The following is a 22,857-nucleotide window of genomic DNA, read 5'->3' as shown; positions in this document are numbered from 1 at the left end:
ATCAAAATCGTAGAGCATATAGAAAGACATGGTTTAATGGAACACAGTCAACATAGATTTACCCAAGGGAAGTCTTGCCTAACAAATCAGCATCATTTTTTGAAGGGGTTAATAAACATGTGCATAAAGGTGAACCGGTAGATGTAGTGTATTTGGATTTTTAGAAGGCATTTGACAAAGTCCTTCATGAGAGACTTCTAAGAAAACTAAAAAGTCATCGGGTAGGAGGCGATGTCCTTTCGTGGATTACAAACTGGTTAAAAGATAGGAAACAGAGTAGGATTAAATGGTCAGTTTTCTCAGTGGAAAAGGGTAAACAGTGGAGTGCCTCAGGGATCTGTACTTGGACCGGTGCTTTTCAATATATATATAAATGATCTGAAAAGGAATACGACGAGTGAGGTTATCAAATTTGTGGATGATACAAAATTATTCAGAGTAGTTAAATCACAAGCAGATTGTGATATATTACAGGAGGACCTTGCAAGACTGGAAGATTGGGCATCCAAATGGCAGATAAAATTTAATGTGGACAAGTGCAAGGTGTTGCATATAGGGAAAAATAACCCTTGCTGTAGTTACACAATTTTAGGTTCCATATTAGGTTCCATATTAAACCTGAGGTTCCATATTAGGTTACATATTAAACCTGACTCATTTTGTATAGCCGAAGATGTTCAAATCCTTATCCCCATAACAGAGTCTCTCCCCAAATTGCTTAAGGTTTGGGACAACTGCCTTCATTCTATCAGCCTCCTCCTTACTAGCCTCAACTTTGCTCTAAACAAGGCCAAAACTGAACTCCTCATTATTTCACCTGACCACAACCTGTCTCGCATCAAGCCCCCCACCTCCACTGTCTTACAGGTGAGAAATCTCAGCATTATCTTCGACAGCCAGCTAAACCTAAAAAAATTCAACACCACAACAAAAGACTGCTTCTTTAAACTCCAAGTCCTAAAACGTAGACCCCCTCCTTCACTTCCACAATTTCCGCACAGTCCTCCAAGCCACCCTATTCTCAAAAATTGACTATTGCACCACCCTTCTTCTAGGCCTCCCCGCAACCACATAAGAACATAAGAACATAAGAACATGCCATACTGGGTCAGACCAAGGGTCCATCAGACCAAGGGTCCATCAAGCCCAGCATCCTGTTTCCAACAGTGGCCAATCCAGGCCATAAGAACCTGGCAAGTATCCAAAAACTAAGTCTATTCCATGTAACTAGAGATGTGCAGACAAAAAGTTTATGTTCATAAGTCCATAAGTCGAAAGGGGGGGTCAATTTCGGTCAATATGGACATATGGAGAATTCCATAAGTTGAGTCTATGTCCATATGTGCACTGGTTCCCTAAATAAAAATTTAAACCCTTCACCCTCCTTAATCCCCCCCCAAGACTTACCAAAATTCCCTGGTGGTCCAGCGGGGAGTCAGGAAGCCATTCCTCTATTCCTTTGCGAGGAGCACGTGACGTCCGCGTCATGTCGGAGTGACGCGGCCGTCACGTGGTCCACCGCGGTTCCGCTCCTGGACCCCTCGTTTTACACAAATGGAACTTTTGGCCAGCTTGGGAGGGTCAGGAGGCCCCCCCAAGCTGGCCAAAAGTTCCGTTTGTGTCCAACGAGGGGTCCGGGAGCGGAACCGCGGTGGACCACGTGACGGCCGCGTCACGTCGGAGTGACGCGGCCGTCACGTGCTCCTCGCAAAGGAATAGAGGAATGGCTTCCTGACTCCCCGCTGGACCACCAGGGAGTTTTGGTAAGTCTTGGGGGGGATTAAGGAGGGTGAGGGGTTTAAATTTTTATTTAGGATCAACCATCGCGATTTCCAACCTATTCAACATAGCTATGTTGAATAAGTTGGAAATCCGATCGTTTTCGCCTCATCACTTTTTTAAGTTAAAAAAAAAAAAAGTTGCGTTTTACATATAAGTTCAAAACGAATGCACACCCCTAGCTTGCACTGAAGGCTCATGGTTGGGACAGGTCTGTATATCAGCGGGTTCTCTCTCTCTCTTCTCTTCTCTTTTCTTTCTCTCTCTCTCTCTCTTCTCTCCTCTGCTTTACTGTTCAGTTGTTGCTAATTAGGAATACCCTGGCTGGTAAACAGCAAGGTCAGCCTGGGAAAATGAAAGGATTCGAAGCAGAGCCGAGGCAAACTCTCCTTAAAAGTACTTGGGGAGGTTTTGTCCTGGAAGTGCCAGGCTGGCTGAGGTGGGAGAAAAGTTGTTGGTTTTTTGGGTTTTTTTTTGCATTCTCTCCTCGGCGTTATCTTTTTCATCTTGCTGAAGAGGGGAGTCTGCAGCAGTGTTGAACCAAGCCCAATGTTTTCTGCAGTGAGGATGAGGAAAGATGTGTTCTGCTAATGTGGCAAAGCGTCTAACCACCATGCCTTAATCTCTTTTGCCTTTTTGCGTGTAGGTGGCAGGAGCATCTCCACGCCTGAATATTGAAACGTCTCCCACAGCTCGGCACACGCTGCTCGCAAGAACAATTTAACGATCCACTTGGTGGAATTTCAAAAACCATTTTCTACTTTAAAAAAAAAAAAAAGACCACAAAATAACTTCCCAGCCTTTCTTTTTGTGTCTCAGCGCTGGTAATTTGCCTACCAGTTTGATCAGGAAAGGAAGTCTCTGGCATTAGTGCTGATTAAAAACTGGAGAGAAATTAGTCACTGCTCAAAGAAGCTGTTCAGCTGGAAGGGATAATACTGGAAACCTTTTCATCTAGACGGCAAAAGTGTAGCCTCTCCTCCTGGCATACTTCAGGGCACGATTAAGTTAACACTGCCGGCGGGGAGGAAAGCTTGCAGATTGCAGATGGAAATAAGGTACCCGGAGCATCTGGACTAGCCTGGAGGGAGGAAAAAATACAATATTCTTCATCCCACATCTTGAAATCTGAAACCCTTGCAGGGCCGGGTCCTAATTTGGAAGAAATGTTTGCTCTGTGGCCCAGGAACCTTAAAGTGCTGGCCACCTTCTTATTTGTCATCAGTGTGACCTCCTTCATGCTGAACTACATTGAGCACTTGGGGAGCATCAACTGGTACCCAGAAAAATATTTCAGCAGCTTTCCAGAGCAGATCAAGAGACTGATCCAACCCACCTGGAGGCCGTGCAGCTGCGCCAGGTGCATCTCCGAGCCCAGCCTTTCCCTCTGGTTCCATGAGAGATTTAACCAGTCAGTGCCTCCGTTGCTGACAAAACACAGCACGATTCCTGATGATGTCTACCACTGGTGGTTGGTAAGTGCATCCTGGTAGAGTAATTATTTCTCTGCCTGGGAAATTCTTGGGTTTTTTTTCATTGCTGTCAAGATTCTATGAATGATTTGACTTAATTTTACTTTGATTGGGGCAAAAAGCATGAATGCATGTTGTGAAGTCCTGTCTTCTCGTGACCTCATTTTGGGGTGGCGTTTCAATATACTTTTAAAGATTTCAATTTTTACACTATCAGTTTCTTTTGTCTGTGGGTTTTTTTTGACTTTTAAGTAGTTTAAACTTTTAAGCTGTGTTTGTACACCCAGTAGGCAAAATAAATGTTCTGGTTTACAACAATTCAACAAGAAAACATCATATGTGGAAACAAAATATTTTACTTAATATGAATGGAAATCTCATAAATTCTTCTTTATGGTAGCATTAGCTGTACAAGCTTTAAACAGTCTATAACATTAGGACTGTTATGCTCGATTTTTTAATCATTGATTTCCATTCATTATATGGTATAGTATGGGACACTTCACTTTAGCTTCAACTTATTTCTTGCCTTCTTTAGTGTCAAACCGTAAAAAATTGTCTAGAGTCGCTGCTCTCCCCTGGAACGTTGCCCAAGAGCCACCGCTCTTTTGTTCGGGAGCCACCGCTCTACTTGCTTTAACTTTGGAACAGGCTTAATACAATGAGAGCTGCCGCCGCTCTACTTGAGAGCCACCGCTCAACTTTGCCCAACACAGCTCGTGTTTCGTGTGAATACTTCCTCAGGGGCCTGTGACAATATATATATTTTTCTACAATAAACAAAAATAAAGCATTGTTTCTCATTTCATATTAATTATTTACCTTAAAGTTGAAATATTAAGTAATGCTTTGGTTACATAAGGTCCTTTCAACATGGTGTGATTCTGTGTCCTCTTCTCAGGTACAGCGTTTCCGTCAAGGATACACCATTTTCTCTTTTTACCTTTTTTTTATAGTTTTAGCCTCACTTCAATTACTGCCAATCACAAAAAGTGGAATAAGAACCAATCACGTTCATATTTTATTTCAAATTAAGGACAGCCATTCCACACTATCATTCATGCCATAGGGTGATTGGTCTCTATAATTAAGTTGGTTTTGAAGATCTCCTCCTCGAACGGGACTATGTAGTTGTTCCAAAATTGACCATTTTAATTGATCAAACGAATGATTGTATTGAACACATTGTTTGACCATTGGAGCCTCTAAGTTGCCAGTATTCAACCGGCTGCAATGTTCTCTAGGGCGCACTCTTGCTTGTCTTTTTGTGCGACCTACATACAAAGTTCAAAACCAACCCAATATTGACTGGGTAAATGTATCATCGGGACATGCTAGAGAGATAAAGTTCCTGGATGGAATAAATGATAGCTTTATGGAGCAATTGGTTCAGGAACCAACGAGAGAGGGAGCAATTTTAGATCTAATTCTCAGTGGAGCACAGGATTTGGTGAGAGAGATAACGGTGACTGGAAGGGGGACAGTAAGTAAATCCAGACCTATTAGTAAAAATTTGTAACCTATTGTTAAAATCATCCATTGTACAAGGGGTGATCCAGGAAACTATAGACTGGTTAGCCTGACTTCAGTGCTAGGAAAAATAGAGGAAAGTGTTCTAAATATCAAAATCACAGAACATATAGAAAGACATGGTTTAATGGAACAAAGTCAGCATGGCTTTACCCAAGGCAAGTCTTGCCTCACAAAGAATGTATAGCAGTGATTAATGACATTGACTTAATTGGCATCTTAGAGACATGGTGGAAGGAGGACAACCAATGGGACAGTGCTATACCGGGGTACAAATTATATCGCAATGACAGAGAGGAGCACCCGGTAGGCGGTGTGACGCTTTATGTCTGGGATGGCATAGAGTCCAATAGGATAAACATCCTGCATGAGACTAAATGCACAATTTTGTATCATCTGCAAATTTGATTACCTCACTCGTCATATTTCTTTCCAGATCATTTATAAATATATTGAAAAGTAAGGGTCCCAATACAGATCCCTGAGGCACTCCACTACCCCCTTCCACTGAGAAAATTGTCCATTTAATCCTACTGTCTGTTTCCTGTCTTTTAGCCAGTTTGTAATCCACGAAAGGATATCACCACCTATTCCATGACTTTTTACTTTTCCTAGAAGCCTCTCATGAGGAACTTTATCAAACGCCTTCTGAAAATCCAAGTACACTACATCTATCGGTTCACCTTTATCCACATGTTTATTAACTCCTTCAAAAAAGTGAATCAGATTTGTGAGGCAAGACTTACCTTGGGTAAAGCCTTGCTGACTTTCTTCCATTAAACCATGTCTTTCTATATGTTCTGTTATTTTGATGCTTAGAACACTTTCCACTATTTTTCCTGGCACTGAAGTCAGGCTAACCGGTCTGTAGTTTCCCAGATCGCCCTTGGAGCCCTTTTTAAATATTGTGCTTACATTAGCCCCCCCTATCCTCCAGTCTTCAGGTACAATGGATGATTTTAATGATAGGTTACAAATTTTTACTAATAGGTCTGAAATTTCATTTTTTAGTTCATTTAGAACCCTGGTGTGTATACCATCCTGTCCAGGTCATTTACTGCTCTTCAGTTTCTCAATCAGGCCTACCACATCTTCTAGGCTCACTGTGATTTGGTTCAGTCCAATTGAATCATTACTCATAAAAACCATCTCCGGAACGGGTATCTCCCCAACATACTCTTTAGTAAACACCGAAGAAAAGAAATCATTTAATCTATCTGCAATGACCCTATCTTCTCTAAGTGCCCCTTTTACCCCTCGATCATCTAACGGTCCAACTGATTCCCTCACAGGCTTTCTGCTTCGGATATATTTTAAAAAGTTTTTACTGTGAGTTTTTGCCTCTATGGCCAACTTCTTTTCAACTTCTCTCTTAGCCTGTCTTATCACTGAATTACATTTGACTTTCCAACGCTTATTCTGGAGGGGTGGGGGAGAAAGGGATGATCTTCATCTCAGACTTTGCATGCAGAACACAAACCCTCACCAATTAAGGAATAAAGCCACATAAAGTACAAATAGAAATGTGCAGACAAAAACTGAACTGTAAAACGCATCACTCCAGACTCTACAGTGCACAATGGTAAAACAAAAATCACCATTCCTCATGAAACAATCAATAAAATCAAGATATATAAATCATTAATAATAATAGTAAAATCATACTAATAAATCAATTTCAAAACAGCTGATGAATAGAATATCCAATAATTAAAAACTCATGCAAATTTTGAAAGCTTTACCAAACACCAATAAAATATTTCAAACAGCAGACACATCACATTCTACCCAATAATTAAAATGGTAGTCAATGAAGAAAAATGAACTTAAAAAGCCACCTTTACTTACTCTCTCCAGAAGTTCTCCTACTCCTTTCCCTTGCAGGCCACACAAGAAGCAGCAGTAGCTGCTGAAGCTGTCCTCACGATCCTCTTCTTTAGGGACCACAACTAGTCTCTTCTCTTCTCTCTCTCACAAACACACACCAGACACATCCTCAGGAGCAGTTTTTCATCTCTCACACACCAATCATCTCCCCAAACAGTCTCTCTCTCTCATACACACATACAAGCACACACATACCAGTCATCTCCCTGATCAGTCTCTCTCACACATACACACGTCACCTATCTGGCCAGTCTCTCTCAATCATACAATGCTCTCGCTCTCTCTTACTTACACACGCTTTCAATCACACACATGCTCTCTCTATTTCACTTACACACAAGCTCTCAATCACATATATGTTCTATCTCACTTATAAACAGGCTCAATCATACACATGCCCCCTCTCTCTCACAGCCACAGCCAGCCAAAAATATGCTCCATCTCTCTCTCGCACACATACCATACACACACAGAAGCACCCTCCCTGTCTCACACCAAACAGAAGTACCCTCCCTGCTCACATACACACCACACATAGACACAGAAGCACCCTCCCTGCCTCACACCACACACAGACAAAGAAGATCCTCCTTGCCTCACATCACACACCACACACAGTCACAGACGCACCCTCCCTGCCTCACATCACACACCACACACAGACACAGAAGCACCCTCCCTGCCTCATACCACACAAAATATGGGGCATATGTCTTTTTGCATGTTTTGAAGTCTGTGCTGTCTTTTCCATGAATGACGTTATTTATTGATAAAATTTATATTCTACAATCTCTCAGCAATGCTGTCCGATGCAGAGTATATAGCAATAATAATCACGAGTTCCATACAATACGTAAAATAAATATATATAAAAAACGTGGCTATCCATCAAATAACATACAGTTCTCTGTATTTTTAAAGAAACAAGCATGAAGCCAGCGCTAGCATTTAGCGTTTGCACTCTCCATGCTGTGAGGTTTCACTGATAACTGAATTGCGTGGGGAGAAGACCTCTGCAGGAGTGAGTGGACTGCAGTCTGTCCTGTACGCTGCAGATTCTGTAGGGCATTTTGGCATAGCGATTTCATCAAGGATTTTGAAGAACTCATCCTTCCCCAGTGTGATCACATGCCAGCATCTGAAACACAAATTCTGAGTCTTATGCCCGCCTCCCACAACACTTTGCCTCCCCGCCCGACCACCTGCGGTGCAGTGATATTAGCAGCATGCATCCTTCGGAAGGCGCCTTCAGATGGTTTTGATGACACATTTAAGAGTACATTTTATGATCTGCCTTTTCTATCAACAGAAGTTGCAGGTGGAAGAAAAACCTAAAAACCTAAGCAAGACCCTAGTGGATGTCTTTGAGCTCATTCCAGGTCACAGTGGCTTCCCGGCCCCGGATGCATTCAGATGTCGAAGGTGTGCAGTGGTGGGGAACTCCGGCAATCTCTTGAAATCAAACTATGGGTCGATCATCGATTCCCATGACATTATTATGAGGTGAGAATGAGGTATTGCTGAAAGATTTTGTAATTCGATGCATTGGTCAGGATGCCAGTTTAAGCATGTGGACTGTATCAGTTTAAATTGCCCAAAAGTACTTTTTCTCTTGGGATTCTGCACAATTGCATGATTGTGTGCTGAGAACATTGCTGGCAATGTTGGCAATATCATGGTGGATTAAGGTCAGCATAATAACCTTTGCTTGGAAAGACAAAAAGGGCTTAACCGAAGACATTTTCCCTTAGGCACAGAATGGGAGAATAGGCCAGGGCCATAATCATTTTTATTATGGTAGGTTTGCTCAGATCCTCTCCTTGTGCAACATGTGATACTGGATGTGCTGAGGAGCAGGAAAGGGGGCAGCATGCCAGCCATTGTAGTAGATGGATGTTTGCTTGGACAGGGTCTTGAATAGTGGAGCTCTGTTGTTAAAACGGCTTCACTTCCGAAATGATGTGCCTGGAGCTTCTTGCCCCATCTCCAGTGCTAATAGCACATGATTCATGAGTCCTTGGGAGCCATTTTAAAAAAGTCATTTTCTGTATGGCCTTTTTCTTACACATTTATCCCAAAGCACTTGATCATATGAAGTATACATCAGACAGTAAAATATACATCCAAGAGGGAAATATTTAGCAATGCTAGAAAGGATCCAATAGATGGGCCTTGGGGTAGGGCTTGAAGAAATTCTACCAGTGACAATCACATGGTAGGAGCTATGGATGGCCGGCACCATCATGGGCCGTCCATTGTGCCTACCATGTGACAGGGGCCGACCAATGGCACCGTTAGCCCCTGTGACATAGTAAGGTCAAAGGCTATCGGCGCCATTTTGAATACTGGCAGCCAATGGCCCACGTGCAGAAGATCACTCCCTGACCCCCACTAGACCACCAGGGACTTTTGGGGGTTCAGGAGGGTCGGGTTTTAGTTAGTTTTTTTTATATTCGCTCCTTTATATAAAACTCTTCAAATAAATAAATAAATAAATATTAAGATGCAAAAAACATTTGCTAATGATATGTTGCATTCGTGAGGGTTCACCATGCATTTCGTGGACCCATGAATGCAACGAAAAGGGACCTATCCGTTGCGGATTGCGCATACGTTCAAAACGAATGCACATCCCTATCATTCACTCAACTGCAGTAGGGAGTCAGAAACCACAGGAAACTGCAGCTATCTAACTCATGTTCAGTGTGCCAGTCAAAATTCTAGAATTTTTGACAAACGTTTTCTGTGACGGGCTCCATGTGATGATGTCACCTTTCTGTGAGGACTAACATCCTGCTGTCCTAGGAGAACACCTGTTACAGGTAAACAACTCTGCTATCACATGAGCGCGTCAAGAATACGGGGGTGGAAAAGAAGCGGGCATGGGTATTCCAGGGTGGGGCTAAGCCTTACAAGCATAACTCCAAATTTAAAAAACGCTGACCATGGCGTGCATCCGTGTGTTATCCGTGTAACTTTGCTGCAGGACTTGATGAGGAGCAAGTCTAGAGATCTTGAGTTTTAGGGCTTTCAGCACAGCATGAAAGTTCGGGATCAAGCGGGGTCCTTACAGGATGAAGAACCAAAAGGGTCTTGAAGACCTCAATATCAGCTGGATAAATTGGTGGACTAATTTTTTCCTCGCACAAGCATGTTTTAAAATCTGCCTGCATATACATGTAAAAGCCGCTAAAGCCCTAGTGGAAATATGCATGGGACATTTACTCGAGCTGCCTCTTAAGATTACATGCACACATACACGCAGCAGGGGGATTTTAAATAATATGTGTATATTTGCACGCACAATATAAATCACAGCATATCTCCACTCACGCGCAAATACGCACATTTATGGGTGCGTGTGCGTTCTTTTTAAAATTAGCCATTTAGTTTCCACCCACAATGTTGGCCTTGTCTGCGTGGCTGCCAACACATTTAGCACAATTTTTGGCAATCTCATTGAAGGCATCCAGGACCCAGTCAGACATGCTTACAAAAACACAGATGACATTGCAGGCTTACATCCCTGTTTCATAGGAGTAGTGTGCATCGTGGGTTTTTAAAGCAACAGCTAATGAGGTCCATACAGTAATTTTCTCCTGTCATCTCTTTCTCGCAGGATGAATCGTGCCGAAACAGTTCACTTTGAGAACGACGTTGGCAGCAGAACTACTCATCACTTCCTATACCCGGAAAGTTACATCAAACTGGCAGAGAATGTAACCCTGGTATTTCTCCCCTTCAAAACACTGGACCTGCAGTGGCTTGTCAGTGCCCTCACTACAGGAGCAATTAATTTGTAAGTGAAATAGAGCTATGATGATGCTCACATCAAAAACATATAATCATATAGCCCAATTAAAAGATATTACGTTTATATACATTTTTATCTGTTACCCTTTAAGTCCATGCATCGAAAGAGAGAGAGCAGCAGGTGAATGTTCAAGGCATAGGTAGAATTACCAATTTCAGATTCCTCTAGAAATCTCTGGGCACCTCCATTTAAAATAATGAAGTTTATTGGGGCCTAGGGGTGCCTGCCTAGAGATCTTTTCCATCCTCGGTGAGTGCAGCAGGCTCATCTGTCCTATTCTCATTCCTGTACTGGTTACTGAATTTTGTTAGAAAAGGAAAGCAATTTCATTAAGTGCAGTGTCTGCTGCCAGTTTATACGCTTGTTTCTGAGAGTGTGCACACTAGAGATGTGAATCGTTGATCGATCGTCTTAAAGATCGATTTTGGCTGGGGGGGGGAGGGAATCGGATCGTCGCGGTTTTGTTTTTTTAAATATCGTGTAAATCGTAAATACGGCCCGAGTATTGCAAAATGGCGCTGGCCGTATGGCCATATTGCCGTATTGCAAAATGGCGCCGGCCGTATGGCCGGTGCCATTTTGCAATACGGCAACACGATTCGAGTGCAGGAGGTCGTTCCCGGACCCCCGCTGGACTTTTGGCAAGTCTTGTGGGGGTCAGGAGGCCCCCCAAGCTGGCCAAAAGTCCCTGGGGGTCCAGCGGGGGTCCAGGAGCGATCTCCTACGCTCGTGACGTCGGGGGACAGGAACCAAAATGGCGCCGGTGCTACCTTTGCTCTGTCATATGACAGGATACCCAATCCTGGCAATTTTTTATGTATCACAAACCAATTAACTACTAATACATATATTGTGACATCAATCTAATTCAATAATCTTTATTAGTGAAAATTCCATATAAAACATCCAACATTAATCCATAATACCCCACACAATAGATATTATATTGTTTATAAAACATTACATAACATTACATAACATTACATAACTCTCATACACCACCCATACAACTCATATCACACATACATTCTACATTCAACCTCAGGTATAGTGCAGGTATAGTAGTAAATTGGAAAACTTTATAAAGAATCAGTTTTATGAAAATTGTATAAATTTAATATCTATGAATTTTTGTGTGAATGTTTTTAGAAAACCCTGTGGATAGATGTTGGATACATGAGCAGTGGGAGATTGTTTGAAAAAACTCTCCTGAAGAAGCCTGAGGGAAGGCGAAACATGTAGAGAGCATAAAAAGAGATCAAGAGGATTGACGTTTTTGTAACGCAAGAATCAAATGTGCAATATAACTCTTTCTGCTTGAAAAATGAAATGTATCTACATTTGAAGATGTGTTGATGAAGAAGATGTGCATTTAATGTCTCATTTGAATGTTTAGAAATTTGGGAATGGTTTTTATGAGATTGAATGTAGAATGTATGTGTGATATGAGTTGTATGGGTGGTGTATGAGAGTTATGTAATGTTTTATAAACAATATAATATCTATTGTGTGGGGTATTATGGATTAATGTTGGATGTTTTATATGGAATTTTCACTAATAAAGATTATTGAATTAGATTGATGTCACAATATATGTATTAGCTGTCATATGACAGGGCAAAGGTAGCGCCGGCGCCATTTCTATCAACGCACCCGTGGCCCGAGAGTGGAAGATCACACCGGGACCCCCCCACTGGACCCCAGGTAATTTAAGACATTTTGGGGGGGTTCGGGAGGGTGGGGGATTTATTTTAAAGGGTCGGGGTGGGTTTTAGGGTTGTTTTAGTGTGCCAGTTTTCCCGCCCTCCCCCTTCCCCTCCCCCTTCCCCCGATTTATGATTTTTGACGATAAATTGGGGGAATTCCTATTGTATATCGCCTCTAACGATTTTTGACGATTTAAAATATATCGGACAATATTTTAAATCGTCAAAAAACGATTCACATCCCTAGTGCACACACGCAGCACATGAACAGCAGGTGTTGAGGTAAAGCGTGAACTGACACATTGCAGGGCTAGGAGCACCCAGCAGCTATAGCATGGAATAGTGAGGTTTCATCGCAGGTTCTCTCAGATTAGTGATTTGCTTTGCACACTCAAGAGTATGTGGGGTGGACCTCATAATCCAAGGGAAAGAGAACCTTTTAGAGATTCTAACCTGTAAATGGGAAACGTTTTCTCTTCCCCTTGGTTTGCAATTCACATCAAGTGGGAAAGAGTAGTATATATAACAATGTTTGCCTTCCCAGGATGTATAGTTTGTTTTCTGCACACCATTACAAGAAAGAACTGCACTCACAAGCCAGGGTATGCTGCATGAAATTCATATATATACAAACACATATATTAGGGATGTGCATCTTTTTTTGACGGATGAAAATATCGTAGGATATTTTCTAGTCCGTCAAGTATCGGGGGTCCACGAAAACGATAGGAAAACCCTACGAAATTTTCGTGTGGTTTTCTTATCATTTTTTTTGGGGGGGGGTGGAGAAAGGGCACACAGAAAAATGGCACCGATAGCTCCTGTCACATGGTAAGGGCAAAGGGCCACTGGCGCCATTTTGTTTACTGGCAGCCAACAGCCCGAGAGCGGGAGATTGCTGCCCGGGACCCCCGCTGGACCACCAGGTACTTTAGGAAAGTTTTGGGAGGGTCGGGAGGGTGGAGGATTCTAAACAATTAGATTTAAATGGTCGGGGTGGGGGTGGGGTTTCGGCTCAGGACAGCCGAAAACAAAAACCATCCCGACCCACGGGAAACGGAATTTCCTGCGGGTCCACGATCCGGCACCCAATTCACATCTCTAACATACATATCTATATATAGATATAGATATAAAAATTAACATACTAAGGTGTGCTTGGAAATTCTTTTTTTTTTTTTTTAATTTTATTTTTATTATTTTCAGTCATAATAGTAAGAAAATAACATCTTACAATTGTAAATAAAATGATGAAAAACAAGAAAAGTTTTGTTAAATAAAGATTTGCAAATACATCATTGATACACATTGATCATCATTCTTCATAAGAAAATAAAGTGAAGAGGCCCGTAATTACAAGGGAGTAATTTAGGTAAATTCATATTTAAATATGGCTTCACGGTGACAGACGATTTTTACTAAGTGATCAATTACTGGGATTGATATTGATGTAATCCAGGAGAGGATACTACATTTCCACTCCTGGCATTTAAGAAGGACTTTAATTGCTCAGGGAAAAAGAAGATAAAACACTCATTTGAACTTTTAATTATACACTTACAGGGGTATCTGAGTGTAAATGAATACCCCAAGGAAATTACTTGCGCTCTAAGCACAAGGAAATCACGTCTTCGAACTTGAGTCGTCCTAGCGAAATCAGGGAAAATACGTATTGTTTGACCATAAAACAAAGAGGAAATATTTTTAAAGTATCGCCTCATTGTATCATTCAAATCACTCTCTAATATATAGGAAACCAGCACAGTAGACCTCGATATAACCATATCCGAAGAGTCCTCTAGGAATTGTGTGAGGTTTTCAATGCCTTCTGCTTGCGCTCCCCCAGGAGCTGCTCTATTAGGATTAGTAAGAAAATAAGCTTTATTTATCGCTGGGGTTTTCTCCAATTCGAAGCCCAAATTCTGATGGAAGTAATTTTTCAGTGTGGTATATATTCCTTCACCGAGTATCCTGGGAAAATTAACAAACCTTAGGTTCAGATGCCTTGTTTGGTTTTCTAAATACTCCAGTCTTCGAGAACAAGTTCCGAAGTATTTTATGAGTTTATAGTTGCTTGCCTGGGTTTGTGCCAAAGTCTGTTGAGTTGCTGACAATTGAGTTCTCAATTCTTGAAATTGAGTTTCAATAACAACATTTTGAGCATTAACTTTGGTGTTTAGTTTCCCCAATTCACCCTGGCAAGCCCTCGTTGAGCTACCAAAGCTCACTATCAAGTCCCATAACGCCTCTAATGTTATCACATCTGGCTTAGGTGGAGGTTGAAAAAACTCACCACCTTCTCCAGATTGTGGCTCCTTCAGTCCTTCCAGCGTTTCAGCCGCGGGTCTTCCTGTCGACTCCACTATGCCACTACCGTGGATAGGAGGAATAGGCGATGAATTAGCCTGGAAAGGCAGAAGAGACGTCGGTACTCCATGAAATGAAATACTGCACGGCTGATCTCCTCCATTCTGACCCCTCGTCGCAGTCGCTCCGGTGATGACCTCATCAAGGGCTGCGAACTGCAGGGGAGGAACGCTGGTAGTCGGGGCCAACGGGAGGCGCTGATCTGGGGGACTCAGCGTAGTATCCCCTGGCGACTGTGGCGCTCCCTCACCACCAGCCGCAACGGGGAGAGTAACCCCTTGTGTCGCTGTCCCGACAGCAGATGCAGATATCAGTCGCTGATCCGGAGGTAGGGATCCATCTGGGGGGAAGACACGGACCCTTCCCTTTCTCTTAGAAGGCATTTTTTCAGGTAATATTCAAGCAAAGATTTGGAGTAGCATTGCACTGCTGCCGCTCACGCCGCCATCTTGGAGCCCCCCCCATGGAAATTCTTTTTAATCAGACCTGTGGCGCCCAGTACCATTGAGACTATTTCTGTATCTGTCTGTGATATGTTCTTGGTCTGATTGTATCATTTGCTATTTTATGATTTTTGTCTCTCTCCACATGTTGTACAGAATAGTTGCCCAGAATTGACACTTCTGTTAGCAATGCCATTGTTGTGTTTCTCGTTTACTGCAATGTCCACAAGCTTTCTCGGTTGCAATGGGAATGTCCTGGCTGATCACAAGTCCGTTCTCTACGGTTCTGCCAGGACATGATCCCAGTGCTACCTTATTCCTTTCTGTGACTTCAGCTTTCACAACCTGCAACTAGATGTGTAACCATTTCCAGTTCTGGTTTACAGAATCTGCATTTCTCCTTTTTACTGTTTTTTCTCCCATGCAGGGGGAATTATCAATCTTTTCTCTTTAGATTTTAAGTTCGCCTCTCCTTAACCAGGTCAGTGTCGGGTTTTGATCAACTCGTGGTTATAGAAGCAACTCTCTGTGTTTCCTACTGTATATTGTGCTTTAGTCAATTGTTTTTCCTTGTTTGCTGGTCTGACTCTTGAAGTTTTTCTTTGTTTTGCAAATTGTATTGCCTCTTTCCCCAAGTATGCTTGTAGATTCCCACTCTTTACTTCTCTGAGTCGGAACAATTATCCAAGCTTAAGAATGGAGACCAGTTTGGCGGTTCACTTTCGTACTTCAGCACTTTTTGAGTGTTTGGATATGTTGATGTTAGGAATGTTTGCAGCTCTGTATGTCTCTATATTTCTAGAAGACTCATGCTACCTTCAGTCTTTGGAATGTACAATCTCTGCATACACTAATGTTTTTTAGATTATTTGGTGGGTATGAAGGTATTTATTTTTCTTGTTCTTGCATCTAACTGTTTGAGATCTTTGTGGAACCAGGCTACACCTGGTGGAGAGAGGGGAAATTGCAAGTTGATAGCTTGTAGCTTATTCAGTGTTAGTATTTTTCAATATCAATTTCAGTCTCCTTTAGTGTTCTTTGCTGATGTACTCTCAGTAACTTGAGCTGAATTGTTGTACCTTCTACTTCTAGCTATTTATATACATCTTCCAAGTTCTTTTATGTTGCAATCTTCAGTCAGATATGTTTACAGTTTTGCTTAATTTTTCTTTAAGGAAGGTTGCCTTAGCACATTTGAACAGGTCAATTGTCATCCTAATGTCATCTGAGAAGCTCTTCACTACTCGGAGTAGTTCCGCTGAGTAACTATCACAGGAGTTGTAAAGCTTCAAGTAATCTGCAAATAGTAGATATGAAGGGTGAATTTTAAACTGCCCACGCGCGTAAAATCCGACCTTTATGCACGTGGCCAGGCTTTCTGCGTGCCGGGCGAATTTTCCAAGAGACCCAGCCATGCGCGTAAAGGCCGGTACATGCACAAGTGGAAAGGGCAGGGGTGGGACAGTGCTTTTGATGGCTGAAGTAAGTTGTCAAACAAAGGAAAAAAAAGAAAAAAGGTAGGGTTTAGGGGGTGGGAAGGAGAAGGGAAGAGGGAGGAAGTATGGGGAGGGGGGAGGGAACTGGGGAAGATCTGAATGTGTCACCGTGCGGAAATGGCAAAAATTCCCCCCCGCACGCCACCTGCACATATGCGTGCGCGGCCCACGGATTTTCCACCATGCATGCGCCAGCACGCGCATGGTAGAAAATCAACACTTCCATGTGTATGCGCCGGGAAGCGCTCGCACATGGACGCGGCACACACACATGTGGAAAATCTACCCCTTAGTGGCTCTAGGATTAAGGCTAAATCCATAGTCCAAGAAGTTAGAGGACTCAGCAGATTTAGTGCTAGACAAACAGGAACGGAGGCAGGGAATCTCCCTCTCCTTTGCTTATCTGCTTAAGAGTTTTTATTTCAAATATGCTGGTTTGCTGGTGGTTCCTGAATCTTGTATTCTGGTCTTGCATTCATCCATGCTGTGGCAGCACTGAAAGCCTCCACTTTGTTCTGTATCTCCCCCCAATCTCCATATATTTTACCCACCTCTGTACTTCACGTCTTGCATCTGATGAAGTGGACTCTGTCCTCGAAAGCTCATGCCTCAATAAATTGATTCGTCTGTAGCAGACCTGGGCAAGGGGCGGCCCGCGGGCCGAATCCGGCCTGCCTACTGTCTGTGACCGGCCCGCCCACTGCTGAGAGCAGGCGGAGAATGAGGCACGCTGCCTTCCCTTGCAGAGGCAAGCCTTGCCCTGCCCCGGCCAATCGGGCAGCGTGCCTTCGCTCGAGTTTCTTTCCTACATAAAAGAAAAGCAGGAAGCTTGTACCGTCACAGTTCCGCCTTTCGTGGTCCTCAGGGGTCCCCAACCACCGGTCCTCGGACCGGGACCGGGCCATGGGAGTTTTTTGCCGGTCCGCGGCGCCGCCAAGCACCGGCAGGTGTGTCGCGCGCTCCCGGTCTCTCCCGCTGCCGTTGCCGCCGGGCTGTCAGCATGTTCAAGCCCAGTGGGAACGGCAGCGGTGCTAGAAGAAGCTATGGCACCCGCGGCTGGCCTTTTCTTCTTCCCGCACCTGCCCCCCCTCCCCCTCCCGTGACCCGGAACAGGAAGTGATACGCGGTGCGCGGGAAGGAGAAAGAGCCGCGTGATAAAGTAGCAGCGGCGGCTGCAGCATCGGTCCCCGAGCAATTGAAGCAGCCGGTAATCGAGAAAAGAGTCAGCAGCATGAGCCTCCCGCGGCCGATGGGATTCTGCTTTCTTGGCCTGCGGGGGCTGGAGGAGGAGGCTGCTGCAGCTACCATTTGTGCTCGGGGGGGGAGAGGAAGTGAGTGAGAGAAAGAGAAGAGAAGCAGGCATCCAGCCTGTGTGTGATTGACTGGTCAGAGAGCTGATGTGTGTGTGTATGTGAGAGACAATGAAAGTGATTGCTCAGGGAGATGACTGATGTGTATGTGAGAGTGTGAGACAGTCAGGGAGGTGACTGATGTGTGTGTGTGTGTGTGAGAAAAAGCATGGAAGTGAGAAGTCTGGGTATGTGGGAAAGCATGGGCATAAGAAGTCTGGTGTTGTGGGAGTGAAAGAAAGCATGGGAGTGAGAAACCTGGGTGAGTGTGCATGCATGAGAGAGAGAGAGACTGCTTGATAAGGTGATGTGTGTATGAGAGAAAAAGACTGGTGTGTGTGAATGTGAGAGAATGTGATTCAGGGAATGAGAAGCCTGTGCACGTGGAGAGTGAGCATGGAAATGAGAGAGACTGGTGTGTGTGTGTAACAGAGAGAAAGTGATTATGGGAATGAGAAGCCTGTGCATGTGAAGAGTGAGCATGGGAGTGAGAAACCTGGGTGTGTGTGTGAGACACATCATGGGAGGGAGAAGCCTGTATATCTGAAAGAGAACATGGGAGTGAGAGACTGGTGAGTGTGTGTGTGTGTGTGTGTGTGTGTGTGAGAGACAGAGAGAGAAAGAAAGTGATTATGGGAATGAGAAGCCTGTGCATGTGGAGAAAACAAGCATGGGAGTGAGAGACTGGTGAGTGAGTGTGTGTGTGTGTGTGTATGTGTGTGAGAGAGAGAGAGACAGAGAAAGTGATTATGAGAGTGAGAAGCCCATATATGTAAGTAGAACACGGGAGTGGGAAGCCTGTGTGTGTGTATGGCATGAGAGAAACTGTTCAGGAAGGTGACTGGTGTGTGTGTGCCAAAGACTGTTTGGGAGATGATTGGTGTGTGAGAGACAGAAACTGGTCTTGGGGGCATGACTGGTATGGTGTGTGTGTGAGAGACATGGGCACTAAGGAAGAGGACCATAAGTATAGAGCTTAGCTTCTACTGCTGCTTCTGGTGTGTGCCACGGCCTGCAGGGAAGGGGAGTAGGAGAGCTGCTGGAGGGGGTAAGTAAATGTGGCTTTTAAATTTTATTTTTCTTGACTGCCATTTTAATTGTATGATGTCTGCTTTTTTGAAATATTTTATTGGTGTTTGGAGAATGTTTAATAGTTTTTATGAATTTTTAATTGTTGGATGTTATTCTGTTCATAGCTGTTTTGAAACATTTATTCTGCTTATTAGTATAGTTTTACAATTATTTCTGTGTGGGGATCTATAGCTGCTTGCTAGTTCTGTTTTCCTAATAAGAGGTGTATTGGTTTTTAGGACCTGATTTAATATTTGTAGTGTTAGTCCGGCCCTCTAAAACCATCCCAATTTCTCATGCGGCCCCATGGGAAAATTAATTGCCCACCCCTGGTCTATAGGGTGCCACCCGCCTCATGTCATGATGGCTACAGATGCACTTTTTAGTGAAAGCTTACTGTAAATGGCAACGTGTTTTTGGAAGATACTTTGAGCAAGAAGAATCTAGCCCTGTACTGACCCTGCATAACTGAGCAGATATCTGTGAACCTGTCGCAGCCCAGTCCAGATCCCAGGTCTAATCGTGCCAGCTCAAATCACCAAAGAAGATTGAATGTCCACGCACCAGATACATGCTGGGAGATCTTCCTTTCCTTCTGAAGCTTAAAAACACATGAGAAGGAAAATTATTTCACTGAGACACGAGTGGGCGGGTGAGAGGCTATCTGGATAGTGCCCTCATTTTGGCTCCCCACAGCTTTCTGACATCATTGCAAGATCCAGGTAGGAGCATCAACTCGCCAGAGATGTTCCTTTCTGGTGTTGCTCTACCCTTACGATAAATAGATAGGCTAGAGGAAAGAAGGGAAAAGGGGGATTATAAGAGAAAAAATATTGAAGTATCTAGCTGGTGACCACGTAGTACAAAGAGGAAGTATTTTTTACTAATAAAAGAGCACAAGGGTTCATTAAATTGGAAGGAGTGAGGCTCAGACAAAATACAAGGAAATACTTCTTTGATGAGAGGGTGGTAGCTGCCTGGAACAGCCCATCAGCTGATGTGATAGAATCCAAAATGTGACAGAATTTATGCCTGCATATGTCTGACCCAGAGGATGGTGCAGGTAGGAGAAGCTGGGCAAACCAAAGCATTCTTGCCCGATTGACTTCTGTGTTGTGTCTATTTTTCCAGTGCATGACTGTAAGTGGCTTTGAGTTACTCACGGATACTATAGGGGATATGCCAACATACAAGTGATTTCTTTGGATGCTTTTCCAGTGCTGAAAAATTGTAATTCCACCAGAAAATGTCCTTAAACCTCTTTAAAAGAGCTAAATAATGGCAAATTGCCTTCCTGAAGACATACTACTTCCTGCCACAACCATTGTGTGGGTCAAGATAATCGCTGATGGTCTAGGAAAAGTCTTGGCAGGAAAGCAGCTTATCGCTTTTTATTTTTCATTAATACAAGTCTTTTTTTTTTTTATTTTGCCTTATCCTAACCTCTTCAGCCCTACATGGAGTGAATAGCACACCACTTCCCCAGTGGGAATGTTTTGCCATGGAGTCTCTCCAGATGACTGCTGACGTCACGTTCAGGAACTTGTTCCCCATTCCTGTTTAGTGTAAACATGGGAGACGCTTGCATGCCAAAACTCCGTTGTTCAGTTGCTGACCTTATTCAGACTCCTGATTTCTAGTGAAGCCACCCCTTTCGGCTGGTGTCAGAAGCTGTACTGTCCTGAATTTTCATTTCGTTTTCCATTCTTGCGTGTATCGGAAACATCAAACCATCTTGCAGAAAAATCCCAGATGTCTCCAGCATTGCCCACCTAACCTCCTTGACGTTGTGAAACACAAACTTAGGCCTGGTTTTCTGATCCACATCCCACTAGCAGCGGGCTAGGGTTTTGAACTCCCAAGGCTGGATTGTATTTCACTGCAGACTTGTTAGGTCTGCTGATACTAGGAGGGAGACATGGAGGGCCCTGGTTTACAAACTTCCATCCCAATGCATTGTAGTATTTGTAATCCCTGCTTCTGCTATTTGCAGGCAATGCTATAACTACCAGAATGCATCAGGATGGGGATATCAGGTCCTAAAGTCTTCATTTGGCATCTCCGTTGCCTTAGTTTGATAATCCATCTATTATCAAAGGAAGAAGAGACAGCTGAATGGAAGATTGAGAAATGAACAAAGCTTCAGTTTTAGCTAAGCTTAACAATAGGCCATGGTCTGTCATCCACTACTTAATAAGACCTGTAATACTAGTAATCCTATGAAAGACCAGATCAACTGACCCAATCACTAGAAAAAAAAGCTGATCATTATCAATCTACACCTTGAAAAAGTTGTCTAATTCTAACAACTTACAACAAAGTGGATGCAAATAAATATTACAAAGAAGAAAAAGAGGGGCCTTGTGACACATCCATACTGATTGGTATTCATGACAGAGTTAGCTGTCAGGTTCGAACATGCTGCTGACGTCCATTTAAATAAGACTCAAACCATTGTAATACTGTACTGCTAAAATCTATTTCTGATAGCCTCTACATCATTATAGGATGTGAGACGGAATCAAAGACTGCGGAAACATCTAAAAAAAATGGCTACTGAAAGCTTCTGATCTAAGGTCTACAATATGAAGTTAGCAGCAGAGACCAAAATTGTTTCCATGCTATGCCCAGCAGGAAAACCTCCTTGATGATTATTTAAGATACTGTGATCAAACAAACAATTAGATAATTTTCCAACAACATATTTTCACTTATTTTACTAATAGAAGGAAGGACTGAGATTATTCACCACCACCTTTTTAAACGGATCTGGGACAAACACCCTCAGTCATAGTCAGATTGACTAAGTTAGTGAGAGCTTCCAGAAAATCAACATTCAATCCATGCAACAGCCAAAAACAGCAAGGGTCTAACAAGCAAAAGGAAGATTTGAATTTTGAGATGGCTACTTCAATTTCTGAGGAAGCCACAGTCTCAAACTTATCCCTAGATGCTTCAGCATTAACCACAGTTTCATGCTAATCTGCCATGGAACCACATAACAACATGTCTTTAGGAAGACTATTGCAAACCTTTGCTATCTTATCTTTACAGTATACTGCAAACTCATCGCACTCCATTCCAATCCTTTTTTTATTCATAAACTAAAGCAAATGTTAAGCATGAGGGTATGGTGCATCTGTGGTTTTCCTAGCGTGTAGCCAGATGGACTAAGGACCAGTGGGTTATGTGCTCTTCTGCTAGCAGATGGGAGACAGAGTCAGATTTCAAAGCTGACGTCACCCTAGATATACCCCTGTAGTGACCTCAGCTCCTCAGTATCTCTCCGTCTCCTAGTAGATGCGGACGCTATACCCACAACAGAATTGCAGGAAAAAGAAGAAATTATTACCTACTCGTTAAAAAAGTATCGAGCCATGCTCTCCTGCAGTGATACCTAAGGGTCCCTCCCCAGTTGAGAATTCCAGAGGTGATTTCAAGATCCCTCAGAGGGGTGCCTTGGTCCGGTAGCCGGCTCCCGCATGGACTTAGTCACTAAAGCAGCTGAAACGCAGTGGGTGCATAACTGAGCGTGACGATGAAGGTTAAGCCCTCTTCCCCCGCAGCTGGAGACCGTCCCTGCACGTAGCTGGTAAGCACCGAGACCGGGTAAGCAGGAAACTAAGGTCTCTGGACTCGGCGTGCCATACCAACTCCATTCCATCTGGCGAGGTAAATATGGGAACACCGATCGGGTTGAGCAGCCTTGGTTAGGCTAGGCCCCGTTTTGGCGCAATGGTCCCGACACGTGGAGACCCTCGATGGTGCCATCTTGCGCGCGGGGGGGACTTCGGTGCCATCTTCCCTCCTCGACCGTCATTACGCGCGGGGCAGGCCAGACCATCTATGCGCCCAAGTTGCGCGTCTATAACATAGCTGCACGGATAACTGCGCACATAGCTGTGCGCACAGCTGCATGCATAACTACGAGCATAACTGCGCA

The 22,857-nt window shown here is 43.5% G+C and overlaps 1 protein-coding gene across 2 annotated transcripts in view; it reads left to right on the top strand.

Moving 5' to 3' along the window:
- Positions 1–22,857, top strand: part of LOC115085728 (CMP-N-acetylneuraminate-beta-galactosamide-alpha-2,3-sialyltransferase 1-like) — a 123,351-nt gene that overhangs the window by 39,838 nt on the left and 60,656 nt on the right. For both annotated transcript variants that reach the window (XM_029592061.1, XM_029592060.1), the window contains exons 3-5: positions 2,426–3,254; positions 7,978–8,171; positions 10,288–10,467. In XM_029592061.1, the coding sequence (XP_029447921.1) occupies positions 2,946–3,254; positions 7,978–8,171; positions 10,288–10,467 (683 nt within the window). In that variant the 5' untranslated portion in view covers positions 2,426–2,945. The remainder of the gene's footprint in view (positions 1–2,425; positions 3,255–7,977; positions 8,172–10,287; positions 10,468–22,857) is intronic.

Source organism: Rhinatrema bivittatum, chromosome 2 (assembly GCF_901001135.1).
Source record: "Rhinatrema bivittatum chromosome 2, aRhiBiv1.1, whole genome shotgun sequence".
NCBI classification, from domain to species: Eukaryota; Metazoa; Chordata; class Amphibia; order Gymnophiona; family Rhinatrematidae; genus Rhinatrema; species Rhinatrema bivittatum.
The sequence above is the reverse complement of the archived record's forward strand: the minus strand, read 5'-3'. Positions and strand labels throughout refer to the sequence as shown.